At 37.2% G+C, this 15,747-nt stretch overlaps 1 protein-coding gene across 3 annotated transcripts in view; it reads left to right on the forward strand.

Moving 5' to 3' along the window:
• The window catches only part of EPHA6 (EPH receptor A6), a 730,766-nt gene extending 715,274 nt beyond the window's left edge, over positions 1-15,492 (forward strand). For all 3 annotated transcript variants that reach the window (XM_032489792.1, XM_032489798.1, XM_032489806.1), the window contains 4 exons: positions 1,986-2,179; positions 4,388-4,459; positions 13,002-13,151; positions 14,193-15,492. In XM_032489792.1, the coding sequence (XP_032345683.1) occupies positions 1,986-2,179; positions 4,388-4,459; positions 13,002-13,151; positions 14,193-14,307 (531 nt within the window). In that variant the 3' untranslated portion in view covers positions 14,308-15,492. The remainder of the gene's footprint in view (positions 1-1,985; positions 2,180-4,387; positions 4,460-13,001; positions 13,152-14,192) is intronic.
• Positions 15,493-15,747: the final 255 nt, after the last annotated feature.

Below are 15,747 nucleotides of genomic sequence, written 5' to 3' on the forward strand. Positions count from 1 at the left end.
GTTTCCTAACCTCTCTGAGTCTAAATTTTCTCATTTAACAGTAGGGGTAATAATAACCACTATATTGAGTTATTTTAAGCAGTAAATTAAGAAGAATATGCAAAGCACTTAGCACATGACACTCAATAAAGGCAGCTAATTTTTTTTCTCAGACTGCAGCTTCACTTGTCATCTGTCTTATTCTGTGCACTTATAATTAGGTAACTCTGGTGAATTGACTAGAGAGCTCTCCTGGGGTGGGATTTTAAAGTCTTTCTCTAATGGAGTTCTATTCTATTTTTCTCACTATCCATAGTAGTTTTGATACATTACAAGCATTTTTACACACATCCTGTTTTACTAAAATGTATTGTAAAATGTCTTAAAATCTAAGCCTAGTTGGTAGCAAAAGTACTCAGAAAACAGGTAAGAAAAAATCCTATCCAATAATGGGAAATAAAGTGAACAGAAAAAAGCTAGTATCCTGACAGGGGAAAGTGTTCTGGTCACAAAGACACTGATGGGATTATGAGAAATTCCTGGTTACTAAAAAAATGAAAGCTTAGCAGTTAAGTTCCTGAAGGTGTTTTATTGCTCCTTTTAACAAACTGCCTCTAGCATTAATTATGGATATTTTCGAGTCATGTCAAATAGTGTGCATTAAAAGAGAAATTAAAATGAGGTATGTTTTTTAAAAATTATAGGAAGTGTATATAGATGGTTTTACAAAAAAGAGAGTGCTGCTAACAATATTTACACTTGCACTTTTGTATTTCTGTTGTTGACACAGGGAAGAGGGGAGGTTGAATTGTGCCTCTCTTTAAATGTTAGTATGTCCCTCAATATTCCCACATCAAAAATGGGGGAAATAAACCCTTTCCTTTGTCTTTTTTCCAGAGGTGATATAAAAATAAAGAGTCACATGAACACCTTTGAACACTTTATTTATAAATAAGCTACATAAATTCCAAACCGATTTTATTGCATTGTTAGGAAACTCCCGGTGGGTCATATAGTAAACAGATAAATAGATAAATATCTTGCCTTATTTTGTATGTGATTTCCTAAGTACTACTACTACTACTACTAATAATAATAATAATAATAATATCATCTTGTTGTTACTCTTAACTTATAGAAACTCCTTTCCCTAGAGCTGCACTGTCCCATAGAGTAGCTGCATGTGGCTATTTAAAAGTTAATGTGAATTAATTAAAATTGACTAAAACTAAAAATTCAGTTCCTCAGTCTTACTAGCCACATTTCAAGTGCTCAGTTGCCACAAGTGCATACTTATCATCATGTTGGACAGAGAGAACATTTCTGTCCTCACAGAAAGTTCCACTGGAGAGTGCTGGCCCAGAGGATACTCAGGCCAAATGTCCTGTTGCTCTGTGGCCTTAAGCTAGGCACTGATAGCATTTCAAAGATAAGTGACCTTAGAAGTTATAAAAGGACTTCGTAATCATATCAGTGTCAGACTAAGGGAAAGCCAGAAGTAAGTGAAGAGGAGTTAAATAGGCAATAAAGAAGAAAGAAGAAATGATGGCTGCAAAAGAATACACCCTGACATTGTTATAAAAGGATGAAAAATGATTCAGGAATTCAGTGCTTCAGCAGAAGTACAATTTTGCTTAAAACATTTGTCACACGTGGTTTTCACTAAATGCATCGATCTTAGGCTGGCTTTCTGATGTCCTAATTGGGTTTTGAGAGATTCCAGGTAAATCCCACAAAAACTATTTTGGGACATTGTGATGAAACTTAACCTCCCATCCGTATATCACAAGGTTAAAAAACCTGGGTGATCAGATGGTACGAACATATTTGCAATTCTTGTTCACAACTTTTGTATTTATCCTTGTCTGGACCACGTGTACTCGCAAGTAGTTTTCATGTTTACCAATGTTTTGGCTTCCGCTTCCTGTATAAAAGGAATTAAAACTTAGCCTATGTGTTATTTTTCCCCCAAGGTAAGAGAATAACCTGTGTATGTTTGCATTTAGGTCATTCTGTCCATTGAAGAAGGTTACAGACTTCCAGCTCCCATGGGCTGCCCGGCATCTCTACACCAGCTGATGCTCCATTGCTGGCAGAAGGAGAGAAACCACAGACCAAAATTTACTGACATTGTCAGCTTCCTTGACAAACTGATCCGCAATCCCAGTGCCCTTCACACCTTGGTAGAGGACATCCTTGTGTAAGATGCATAATGTTGATTTTTTTCCCCTTGACAATCATAATTTCTTTCAGGCTGCAGACAAGACTAACAGGTAAAGAGGACAAAGTCTGCTTTGATAACCGTCTAGTGGTTGACCTTTTAGAATAGTGTGTATAAACCGTATTTATTTATCAACTGAAAAGCAATTTATTAACATTTTTAAATGATTTTTTTCATAAGAAAACAGGTTCCCCTTTTCTCTTCTCCATATCTAATCTTTCTGAATCACTTTTTAAATATTTTTTCCTATGTGAGTCTATGGTGTTTATAATTCTTTTCTTTATTTACTGATCCTCCCTTACCTTTATAAGTAGAATTTGTATGCCTGCAGCCCCTTTAATTTTCTTGTCCATTCCATATTCCATCCCTCTATTTGAAATGGCAAGCAAGACAGGGGCAATTTGTGAATCAGCCGGGAGCAAGGATGTTTCCTGCTGATCTGATCACACTCAGCTGTTGTTACTTTCCATTGCTAAAACCAGAAAAAGACAGATGACAAGACAAGAAAATGAAGGCACTCATCCACCATTTTATAAAAGTCAGTAGAGTTGAGAAGATCTACTCACCTCTCTCTGAAAAGCAATTATAAGAGGAGGGAGAGTAGAAGAAAAAAACACTACCATCTATGTCTGAACGTATTACATTTAAAATATTATTAAGTTGAAAATATATTTCTTAATTTAGGCCAAATTGGACTTAAAATAACCAAAGCATTTTTCAAAGCTCACTTTCCCGACTCAGGGGATGGCCAATAGGAGATACAGATGTTCAACTTTAGGTCACAAGTTCAGTCCAGTGCAGGTTTTTAGTGATAAAAAGGCCAAAGGCTCTTCAAGGACTACTTGAAGCTGGCCTCAGTTCACAGCGGAGTACATGAGAGTTCACCTCTAAATCACTAATTGGCAGCCTCAGTAAAGTGAAGCCAAGCATGAAATAGCTAGAGATTAAACTATTACTCCGGTCCGTCTTCCCTGAAGCAGTCCACCACGGGAAGCTGTGACGGTGGGAGGCAGTGGGGGGAGAGGGGAAGCACTTTGGATTTTATCATAAAAGCAATGGGCAGCCATGGGAGCATTTTAAGCAAGAGAATGGCATGATCACGTTTGCATTTCTGAAGGATCACTCCAGGGCTGATTTAAAGTCCAAGTGCAAAACAAGGAACAAGACTGGACACAGAGACAGTTATATGTCTCCACAATCCAAGCTTGGGAAGGCCAGGGCCTGACGTACGAAATGAGAGTAAGTTTGGAGTCAGGAGATAAGAGAATGGACTTATTGTTAGGCAAGGAAAAACGAATGTGTCTTGGTCACTGATTGAACTTGGAGGGAGAAAGAGAGAAAAGAATAAGACATTTGTCAGGTTCTTTTCTTCGACAAGCAGGTTGATGGTATTACCACTAAGTCAGAGAGGGAGAAGGACAAGTTTTTGCAATAGAAACGAGACCATTTCAAGCCTGCTGAGTTGAAGATTCCTGAAGGGCATCTAAGAGAAGTTATCCAAGAGGCCCTTATACTTACATTGGTTTAACTCGGGTAAAAAGATCTGGGCTAGAGATGTAGATTTGACCAACATCAGCGTATTGATTGTACCTGAAGCTTTAAGCATGGTTAAGAAAACCCAGAGAGAATATACAGAATGCAGAGACACAGGAAAAGAATTCAACCCTCTGGAACATCAGGATTTAAGAAATGAAGAGGTGTCCCCAAAGGAGACTGAGAAAGAAGAGGCAGACGGGGAGTGAGGAAAGCAGAAAAGGAGAGGTATTTTAGAAGCCAGAAAAGGAGGCAGTTTTAAGGAGTGTAATGTCCAAGGTGCCACAAAGCTCCAGTAAGATAAAAACGAAGTGTGTCCACTGGATTTAGCAATTGTGTGTTTAGGTGTTCACAAGCAGCCTTTGCAAGGGCATTTCCAATAAAGCTGTGTGAGACAGCTCAGTGCTGGGGTGGGAGAGGGACTGAATCTGAGGGCAGAGAGAGGAGCAGTACGAAGTGCCAAGCTCCATATTGTTTTCTCAAGAAACCTGTCTCTGAAGAGAAAGAGAAGGAATTAGAGAAAATATTTTGGGGGTTTTGTTTTCATAGGTTTTATTGGAGACATGCATGCTCTAATGTTGGGGAGAAAGAGCTAGTAGACAGGAATTCCGGAGCGAGTGTGAAATCATTTAATCTGGGCCTCTCGTGGTATAGGGTTAACGGACTCCACAGCCAGTGCCCGTCCACGGAGCTCTCTGACTGTTCCATGGCTGTAGAAGCAGGCAGGTAAGAGCCTTCTTTTCAAAGAAAAACAGATAAAACCATTTCTTCCCTGCTTTTTCAAGATAATGAATATTCATCGTATTTGGAAAATAATGATGAAGAATCTAAAATGAGGACATGCCAAAAAGTCAAAATGATCCAGAGGTAAAGTCAATATGAGGGTGTGGGTCTGAGGACCAGAAGTTTTGGTTTAATGGGAACAGGCCAGAGAAAGTCAGGCTCCGGGCTGGCACTGCCACACATGGGCCAGTGGTTGGGTGATTTATATAAAGCTGGCAGTTTGATTCAATTCTGAAGTTTAATCTCAGGGAGACCAAATGGAAGTTTTGAGGACTGATGTGCTGTCCTTGTTTCTGGCAGAGACATATGTGCCACCGCCTTTGCCCTTAATATACTTTTGTTTGAGAAGCAAAAGGAGCAAGAGTTCTAAGGGTATCATCCCTGAACCTCTGTCAGCATTCTTGTTTGGGTTCCCCTTATGTACCCTCCTTGTCTACCCCCTCTCCCCAGTGCCACCCACCCACCCTGACCCCAGAGAACTGAGACTGTTTAGGCAGAAGAGAGGTGGAGGACTGAAGGATGGCAATGTTGGCGACAGAATGCCTGGTTTGTTTTATGCTTACAAAACCGTGATGTTGCCTCTCCATCCCCCAAATCCCAAAGCCCAGTGGTCTGCCCCCAGAGCGATGCTGGGCTGAGGAAACATGACAGCGTGTAGGGCTGCGGTGCTTCCTCTCAGGTGTCTCTCAAGCAGGTAAAGGAGTCTAAGCGTGTATAATCCACAGCAACTCTTATTAACTTCTTCTATACCCGCCTTTTCTCTACTATCCCCAGACTCCCAGGGTTCTCTCATGCTTCTCTACTGACATAACTCTCACTCACTAGGTCCCCATGGCTTTTATTCCACTCTAATTGCCTTTTCTCAGGAATGCACCTGATAAGCTTTTATCTGTTCTCTTGACAAAGTAGGAAGAGGGGAGGAAATTAAGATGACTCAGGGAGGAGGAAGGCTGAGAAACCCACAGCTTACTAGATTTATACTAGCATATTGGAAATTTCATAAACCTTACATCTGTAATTTTTCTTTCAAAAGACAGAACACCTAATAGAAAAAAATTGTTGGTCAGAGAAGAGTTTTATTATTTGGAGTAACCACTCCAAACAATGCCGACGGTCTTGTGCCTGACGCACTCCCATGGGAGTGTTCAGAGCTCTGTGAAGTTCCCAGCCTTCTAGCTTTCTCTCCCACTCAAGAAAGTGTTTGAATGTATACGTGAATGTAGTGATATTAATAAGCACAACCGTAAATCCAATTGATTGTAAAAAGTAGTTTGTGAAATTACCTTAGTCATATAGACAGTCATCTTTTCGTGAATGAATTTCAAACTACCTTCACTTTCATTCACAGTACAATGAGGCCTTATAACCTCCCTTCAAAGAAGTATCTGTAGCTGTCAAAATGACGCACAGCCCTTGGGGAAAAGCCCAGCTCGAGACCAAGGCCACGTGGGGAATGGCGTCAGGAGCAGTGCCTGGCCGTGCTCTTTGAAACACCTCTTGCTCCCTCTCCCCTGACCCTCAGGATCAATCTTAAGAGTTACTGTCAGCCGCAAGTCAAGGATACTGCCGTGGAGGCCAGAGTTACATCTGGGGCCCAGGAGTTTAATAGCACAAAGTGGGTTGATGACTGTAGGGATGTTCCTTCACCCAGCCCCACCGTCCCCACCCACCCACATTGTCCTACCCATTCTCCCTCCAGCCTATTCAGCCCCGACCCCTGGTTCCTCCGTATGCTGCTGCCTACTGAGTACACTAGTTGAAGTCAGCTGGCCAGTGCGGTTCTGGAGACTGCTACCAGGTACTAGGGAAATAGCTCTTTCCTCCAGTTCCTGTTTCAGATCCGCAGCTCATCACTGATAAGAATTTTACAGATTATAGGCTCCTTGACAATATCAGCTAAAAGGTAGCATTCAGAGATGAGCAGCGACTGACCAGATGGACCAGTCCATGATCGTCACCTGCCCCAGAAATCATATTCTGCCCAGGCCAAGGCACATAGGAATATTCTCGCTACCCACTGGACCACAGTTAGGGATCTTTTAATATTTGAGCTCTAGGAACTGGAGCCACCACTTCCTTAGTACTGGATTCCTGTAATATGTGAATCATGAAGAAGGGAAAGGCTCAAACCAGTGTCGTAATTAAGAACCTCCTCTTTAGAGAACTGTGGGTAAACATCGTAAGACTAAATGATGCTACCTGCCTCCCTCCAGTTAATAAAGCACCTATAATGCTGTCTTCTGAGGGCACCAACTTTCAACAATTTGATATAAATTTTTCTCCTGATTTTTCGAAGATCTTGCTCAGCGCTGCCTTGGCGGTACATAATCAGCACTTGCTAAACTGTTTATCTCTATAAACTAAGTCATGGACAACTTGTTCTGTTTAAATTTTGTAACTAGCACTTTTAATGTTGTTTTTTATGACAGAGAAATAACTGGCTGGCCAAAACCAGTGTTGTAATTGAGTGATAAGCAAAGCTTTGTGGAAGACAGAATGTTACTCATCAGGAAGTGTGAAATTTCTGCCCATTAGAAAATCTAAATTCAGTTCATATGAACTGTTGCCACAATATCATAATACTAATGATAATACCAAAACTAACACTGATACAAATTCTAATAAACAGTATCAACAGTAACCATTCCTGCATTTTGTTAGGAGCCTCCTTTGTGCCACTCACTGTACTAGGCACATTTAGCTGTCATGCCATTTAATCCTCACTGTTATTATCTCCATCCCTCGTATAAGGAAATGGAGACCAAAGGGATAAATTTCCCAAGGGTACACAGCAAGTAATTCCTAGATCAGGAATTTGAATGCGGTCCACCAGTTGCAAAACCCTTGTTCTTTCCACTACACAGTATACAATCATCCAAAATTACAAGATTTTTTCCAGTATAGCATTGTTTCAGGAATATGATTATAAGAAAAGAGGATACATTTTTACATCTCCAACCAGATTTTCTCTGGTCTTATCAGACTGCATAGATGGAGTATATTAAAATCCTAAAAAGAACTTGTAGTAGGGCACAGCCTGTTATTTTATGTTCCACTAAGCAAACAGAAGGATGGAGAGAATGAGTATTCATGGAAATACGAAGCAAACACATAATCTGCGTATCCCCCCAACATCCTTCCACAATGCTCAGCCACTTGGAGAGCATTACTTGAAAAAAGAAAGTAGTAACTACAACAAAATAAAGAAATGAGGAAAATATGCAGCAACATAGTTCCAGAATTACATCCTCAGGCATTTTTTTAGATTGAATTTTTGCAGTGTTGGCAATGTATGCTTTTTTTTTTTTTTTTTTGCTTCTTTGTCTTGTTATAGTAGAAGTTACTAATCATCACAACACTCCTTCTTTTCAAGACCACATTTTGATAACCACTGCCAATGAATTGTAGTTGGCATGTGATATGAAATCTATTTCTGCCCCTGAATTATTTACCCACTGAAATAGGCTTTCCTTGAGGTTCAGTGATCTATTACTCTTACTATAGTGACCTTGTGCTAAGTACTCTACTCAGACTATGGGAACTATGTAAACAGTATTATTCCTACCCTGTGTCTAGCCCTATAATATTTAAACACATCTTTAATTTTAAAATTTCCTTTGAATTTCATTCCTTCATACTTTTTTTTTTACCAATTATCAGCCTTCTTATGAGAGTTAAATAATCATAGCAATAAAAAAAAATAACCTGAAGACTTAGTGAAAATAAAAGACTGACAAAAAAATAAATCATGCTCCCAATTTAGCACAGTGAAGAGTCAGATTGTTTGGAACAAAGAGATATTGCCCACAGCCAGGAAATAGTCACAAGATTTATGGATGGTTCTCTGCTCTTAGGATTTTATAGCATCTCATGAAAAATTACACTTCAAATTTTTTAAAGACTGTCTAATTTATTTCATTAATTTGACTTGTGTTCAAGTTGACAATTAGGCATAATTGTAGGGAGGGCAATGTTTTCTTTTTGATTTGATTAAATAAATTCTCCCTTCAAAGGTTAGGTAAGTAGTATGTGGTATTAGATTGTTTTATGGATTAACTAAATAATGTGAAGTATAGTCCCCTAGTCATGAGAAGAGAAATTCATTTTAAAACAGTGATATTGAATAAGGTGAGTGTTGCAGTTGTGCTGTGTGGTTCTGGGTCCCTTAGCCCTGTGCTGCCTCACTCACCTATACCTGCCTCTTCCTCCACTCCGAAACCTAAACAGAGATAAGCAAACACTTCCACGATACAAGGAAGCAGTTAAATAAACAGCATATTCATTAACAGATGGACCATTACATCAGTAGGCACATACTCTTCCGTTTAATGAGTTAAATGAAAAGATATCATTCATCATTAGTAGGTGATTATGTCATGGACCAGACTTTTCAGTAGAGAATAGTCAAGTCTAAATCGTTACTTATTTAATGGATTCCTGTAAATACTTTCAGCATTGTGCTAAAGCCTACAGAAAATTAGAGAGACATGTGAGGTATGCTTCCTGCCATCAGGGAGTTTTAACTTACTCTTTAAAAAAAAATTATTCTGTCTTATGGATTTTTCCCAAAGAAGTAATTCAAATGAAGCAAAAAGATACATACTCTAATATTGCATAATCATCTGTTATAAAATAAGGCTAATAGGAATCTAAGAGTCTGACTTCAGGGAATTAACAAATTACTAAGCATCAACATAGAGAATATTATGTGCTCATTTGAGTATTAGTTATGAAGACCATTGAAACATGGCAAATATACATATGTGAAATAAAGGCAATACAAAATAGAATCTGCCCATTTCTGCTCACCATATATAAATGTCAGAGCTAGGAAGAAAGAAGTTACATTAGAGTGGTGAGGGGAGAATAGCCTTTAAGCATGTAATAGTTTCATATTAAAGCGAGATCCTACCTTGGAATAGTGTTTCTCAAAACATAACCTTTCTTGAATCATTATTAATATGTCTATTACTTTTATATTTACATGATGGGTATGAAACTTGGAAAACTTAGGAGAGTAAAAACCCTCCTGCTTTTTACCAGGAGTTTTGATACCTACTGGCAACCTAAGAGCTCTCTAAAGTAAAAGACTGGTACAATTGTGAACTCAAAGGGCTCACTAGAATAAACACTTCCTGGCCCTATCCATGCTGTTCATTTTTACATGTTAGATATATTGGGATTATGTATTTATTGCACCTGAAACTATTGTATGACCTATTCTAGCTATAGCTCAGCCCTTTCTCCAATCTAAATGGACTATAATTTATACCTCGAATGTCTTAATTCTACCCCCTTCTTATTTTTCTGAGGAAAGTAGTAGACCTTTGACCTTCTGTTCTACAATATGTACTTTTTATGTGAGTTACAGGTTTTGCTGTAAAGACATTTCTCAGGTGGGCAGCTCCCACTAATCATCCAACAGCAGAAATTTCTACATGCTCAGCAAATAGCAGACTGAATTTATCATTGTATGTGGTTGATAAGAAAGGGCATTTATTGTTTGTTAGGTAATATTCCAGAGAATTCATGTGCGGGTGATGGTACCCAGCCCTCAAAGCCAGAAGATAGCAGCATTTTTCAACTTCGTTATAAGGGGAAAGAAAAGTTATTTCCCAGAGGCTGTGAACAATCAGGGGACCCTGACCTTACTAAATCAGCTGCCAATGCAGTCGTATAAAGGCCAAAGAGTAACTAGGTTACTAAAGATGTGTGGAGAGAAAGGAAATTATGGTATTGAAACATTGTGGGAGCAGACAGTAGATGCTTTTCAACAGAGAAATAGGCCATTTTAAGTCATTTGGTGTACAGAATGTCCTTCCATGACCTTTCTATACTAAGGACATAAAATTAGCAAATTACATTTCCACTCACCGATCATATGAAATTGTGAAAGCTCAAGAATTATTCCAGAGTTATCTCAGGAGAGAGAAGTGGAAGTCATCTGACTGTCTGTGCATCAAGAATGGCCTAGGAGGATGAAGAGAAAGTCACTTAGACACATGCTTTTAATTTTGTTCAGTTTCAACAAATTTCTCTAACAAGTGATTAAAAGATATGAGAGTCACATTGTTTTGAAATAGGACATTCAGTTTTCTAACGTGTGTGGTTTTGTTTATGTTTATAAGCAGTAAGGATACCCTGGTCATTTTGATACTTAAACTTGGTCAGTGAACTTACTACCGCAGTCTTTCCTAAAGTATGTTCCATAGAAACTGGTCAGATAATTTGGGAAAATAGTGCAGAAGCTATTCTGAATCCTCCTACATATTCATACTGCATATTAGAATAGTGAAGACTCTAAGAGATGCCACAATTAAAAACACTGTTTAACTCTATTTGCCATGGAGACCTTTATTATTTTGTATTTATATATGAACTTGTATTTATTTGATAATACTTATTACTATAAACCTCTAGGAAACAAAGAAATATAGCAATAATTACAGTGTTTACTGGTAGATGCTATGATAGCTTTTCAATCTTTGAACATAACTAAACTTTGTTTAGGGTCAAATTATAAATCATTCTGATATTAATTAGAATGAAATAGTCCATGATCAAATAGCATTGCAACTTATAGTACAGGAAAACAGAATGTGGCTTAACAGCCTCCAAAATAGAGAATATGGTTACAGAATTGAGTAGTAGTAAAAAGGACACAAGTCTCTGTGAAAGGTAATCAGACTCAGTAGGGACTGAGGTGTGATCACAAGACACATGCATTTAGTTTATGCAAATTTCAATTATATAGAAAGAGCGAAAACCCCTGGATTTCCTTGTCATCCTTCACCCCTCCACCCACCTTCAACTAGAAAATAGTTTAGAAAAAGGGAAGTCAATGTAGCAGTCAAAGGAAAACCAAAGAAACTAGTTTCAGGTCTTTAGTAGGGACTGTGTCTTGAACAATCCCTAGGGGCATTTTAGGGTCTTTGGGAATCACAGTGCACAATTTGTATGGCTGTGCAGTACATCTCTGGCTTTTATGCTTCTAAAAACCCAGGTCCACGTGATTTAATGGTAATTTAAAGGACTTTTAAGGTAATTTTGATTGTTAGAGAATTTCAATTTTCACCCAAGAACCTAACTCCCACTCCCATGTAGTCTTAACAGAGCAATACCAGGTTTATATAGCATGCATATGCCATTCTGCTTCACAGTAGAGAAATTCTTATTTCATGTGGTTTAATCATATGTGGTCGTATGTTATTAGTTTGTAGTTAAAGTTGAAATAGTTCAAATATGAATGGTAAAACTATTTAGATGAAATATTCCAAATATTATTGCTGAAAACTCTGGCTCTAGTTAAGCCTCTGTGGATTCCGTCATCCTTTAACTTTGTAAAATATTAAAAGCAAAGTAAATGAAAATTGGATTAACCTTCGATATTCAATATAAAAATAATTCAGTGGTTTACTTCTAATGGGAAATTTTTCATTACTTAGAAAATACTGATTGACTCAAACACCAAATGTTAAAAAAATTGCTATTGATTTACTATTTAATATAAACTCTAGAGCTAATAATTTTTAAATGATATATTTATTACCCTAGAGGGATAATAAATATTTTACTATAATTTCTGAGGTTATTTCCACTTTTATTCTGGCTTTAGCTTATATAAAACTCTTTTTGTACACAAAATTCACTAGCCTCTTCAAAATAATACCTTGATATAATTTTTATATTAAAACTAAAAAAAATCCCCAGCTGGAATGCCCTTTGCATCAGATCTTAGGAACAGAAATACAGATTTCTGTATCACTTAAAAGACCCATCGGTGCTGGGTTTCTTTTTTCCTACTAACCCAAACTTCCACTGATTTTGCTTTAGTTTTGTACTTTATATCTATGCTTTTGTACTTAATATCTATGCTTTAGGCTGTATTACCCTATGCTAGGATGTATGTACATCTGATTCATGCAGTTGAGCTCTCTGACAGCAGAAATTACTTTTTAGTAAAGAATAATATTTTCGTTGAATGTTTGAAAACAAATAAATGGAAGTTTAATCAATGAATTCACCGTAAAAAAGAGAAAGGGCTATCAGCAATTGTGAAAAAGACAAAACAGTGTGGATTCGGTGGCAGGTTGGAAAGTTTAAGAGTGAATAGCCTATGTGTGGCTAGTTACTTTCTTTTGGGCTGTTCCTCAAGTTTTAAAACACAATTTCATGCCAGAGAAAAAAGTAAAGAGAAGTTAGCAAGATGTGAGTTTTCTCAAGATACATCAAGTATAAAAACCCAGTCATGGCAAAAAGCAGGAAAAGACAAAAGAAACTGACAAGTGAAACTGACCAGATAAAAATGGCTGATTTGAATATGATGGAAAAATTTTAAATCTCTAATTTTCCATGGAGGATGAAAAACTTGGGTATAAGAATATTGTAAAATTGAAAAATTAAGTTGGGTATTTTTTGCAGTATCTGGCTTTTAAATGGTCTCCACGGGTTTTTGTCTGTTTGTTTGTTTGTTTTTCCCTTGTAGAATGCCAGAGTCCCCTGGCGAAGTTCCCGAATATCCTTTGTTTGTGACAGTTGGTGACTGGCTGGATTCTATAAAGATGGGGCAATATAAGAATAATTTCATGGCAGCAGGGTTTACGACTTTTGACCTGATTTCAAGAATGAGCATCGAGTAGGTGATACCAGATTTATTATTATACTTAGATGCTCCACTCAGGAGATTATAAATTCAAATACTGTATCAAGAACATCATGGTTAAACTAACTTTCCTAACACTAGTATGGTATTTCCACATCTTTCCTCACCATTTCTCATGATCATTTTAGTGAAAATTGGACATTACACTTTTAACTATTTTCCTTTGAAATAATATATTTAACTCAGATAGCTATTTTAAAAATTTTAAATGCTTTCTAAAATGCATATTACTCTTGTTCACGTTGTAGACCTTACATCAACATAGTTTTACCCTGGCAAATTATTTATGAGTCATGTAGACTAAATGAATTACTATTACCTTCATCAAATGTAATCATTGTGATAATACAGTATAACCATGTCCTACCAGAGCCTTTTCTCTATATTGTAATGGCTGGGCATTTTTACACTGCCTCAAAGATTATCCTTTGCCTTAGGTGCAGTGAAAATGCTCAGCATATGCTTAAAGGATAGGTACTAAAACTAGTAGATTGAGCTATGTGAAATTGCCATTGTTTTGAAATAGTAATGGCAATTCATATTGTTCAACGTAATACAATGGAATTTTTTTCAGATTATTAAAAGACCATGAGAATACAAATGAAGTCCACATTATACTTTCTATCCTACATGCTATTTTGCTAATTCTGTTGAAAATTTGTATAATTATATAGATTATATAACCATTAGGCTTATGAAATTTCTGAACATTACATTGGTACCTGAATTCTTTGTACCCTTAAATTTGAGGTTGATTTGATGCACTCTCTGGCACTAGGGAAAAGAAAAATGTTAAGACTCCTGATGTTCATTTATATTCCTACTTAAACTCTCATTTTAGCAGATATACAATTTTTGGCAAATTCTTCAAGCAAGTCTAACATGGGGCAGAGCTACCTTATCTAAATGTTCATTTCCTCTCTATGTACTTACCAGACCTAAATGTTCACATTCACTCTCTCTCTCTCTCTCTCTCCCTCCCTCCCTCTCTCTCTCTCTCCCTCAATCTCACAGTGACATTAGAAGAATTGGAGTCATACTCATTGGACACCAGAGACGAATAGTCAGCAGTATACAGACTTTACGTTTACACATGATGCACATACAGGAGAAAGGATTTCATGTATGAACGTACTATAAGCACCTGTGTTTTGTGCCTCAGCATTTCTGATATCCTCTCTACCACCCTCTCTTCTGATTCTCCAAACATCACTTCACAAACTGCAGTCTCCTGTTCAGACTACGGGCACACACCTTTAGTTTATGCTTCCAACCTGGATTTTAAAATCACTCTTCATAGTTCTTCTCTGAATAAGCTGCAAATCAAACCCACTGCAGATTATCACTACACAATGGTAAATAACTCAGCATGGATGTGTAACTTTGTACAACAGTATTTCAGAAGTGTTCAAGGACTTAACGCAAAGGAATTTGCTCAGTTGTGGCTTCCTTAATGATATATTTAGAGTCTGATGGTAGATGAAAAAGAAGTAATTGACCTTTCTTTCTTTCATGTTTTGTGATCAAGTAGCATTCAAATTGACATGGATATTTGTTTTTTAGATAATTATCTTCAGCTCTGTGGGTCATAGTGTTGCTTTATTCTATAATTGTTTAACTGGTGATATCTGATGTTGTCAGAATTCTTTTCAGAAAAGACCAACGATCTCATGTAGTGAATTCTTATCAGGTGTGACTATGGTGAGACGAGAGTCATCCATGAGGGCGAGGGGAAACATACTGTGTTTTTAAATCTTCTAAGTCTTGATTTGTCTTTTTTTTTTTCTTTAATTCTTTTTATTGTGTCCCACATATTTCAGAGTAGGTGGTGGTTTAGAGGCTTTCTCTCCTAATTTTTTTTTTACTAACTATAATATACTTCTCTACTACCTTTCAAAAATCAACCCTGGAAAGACCAAGAGTGAGTTTTTTGCTCTAAAGGTTTTCCTAGAGTGAAGCATGGAGTAAATCCATGACTATTCCCTTGGTTCATCTTCACAAATTTGCAAAAGTAATTATCAAAGCACTGAGGAAATTAGTTATTCTCGGTTGCTTTGAATAAAAGATCTAAGATTATAGCCTTAGATTAAATGTAAAAATAATAATTAATTTAATTTAAGCAGAATTTTATGATAGCTATATGGTAGCCCAAGAAAATAGGCACATCTAGCTGACTGTCTGATATTGGTGCATTTTGCAAATTTAAGAATTTTTATGTTTCACTCATAAAAATAAGTTACATGAACATGCTGAGCTGTTTTCCAAACCTTCCAAGAGACAGGTATGCCATTGCATACACCAAAGAGGATATAAACAGAACTAGCACAGGAGCTTATATGAATTGTGTGTCAATCTGGGTCCTTGATACAGAAACATAAAAATGTAAACACAGCTAAGGTGTACTGTTGCCATAATCTGCAAAAACAGGCAAATACACTTTTCATTGAATTAAGCTGAGTCAGCTTATCAAAATAGTACTGTCTTATGAAAAAATTCAATTATAGAATCAGCTGTTTCCTGTGAAACTAAAAAAATGATGGCTGTGCTAGGTAGGAGAGTAGGGAGAATG

This window comes from Camelus ferus, chromosome 1 (assembly GCF_009834535.1).
Source record: "Camelus ferus isolate YT-003-E chromosome 1, BCGSAC_Cfer_1.0, whole genome shotgun sequence".
NCBI lineage: Eukaryota > Metazoa > Chordata > Mammalia > Artiodactyla > Camelidae > Camelus > Camelus ferus.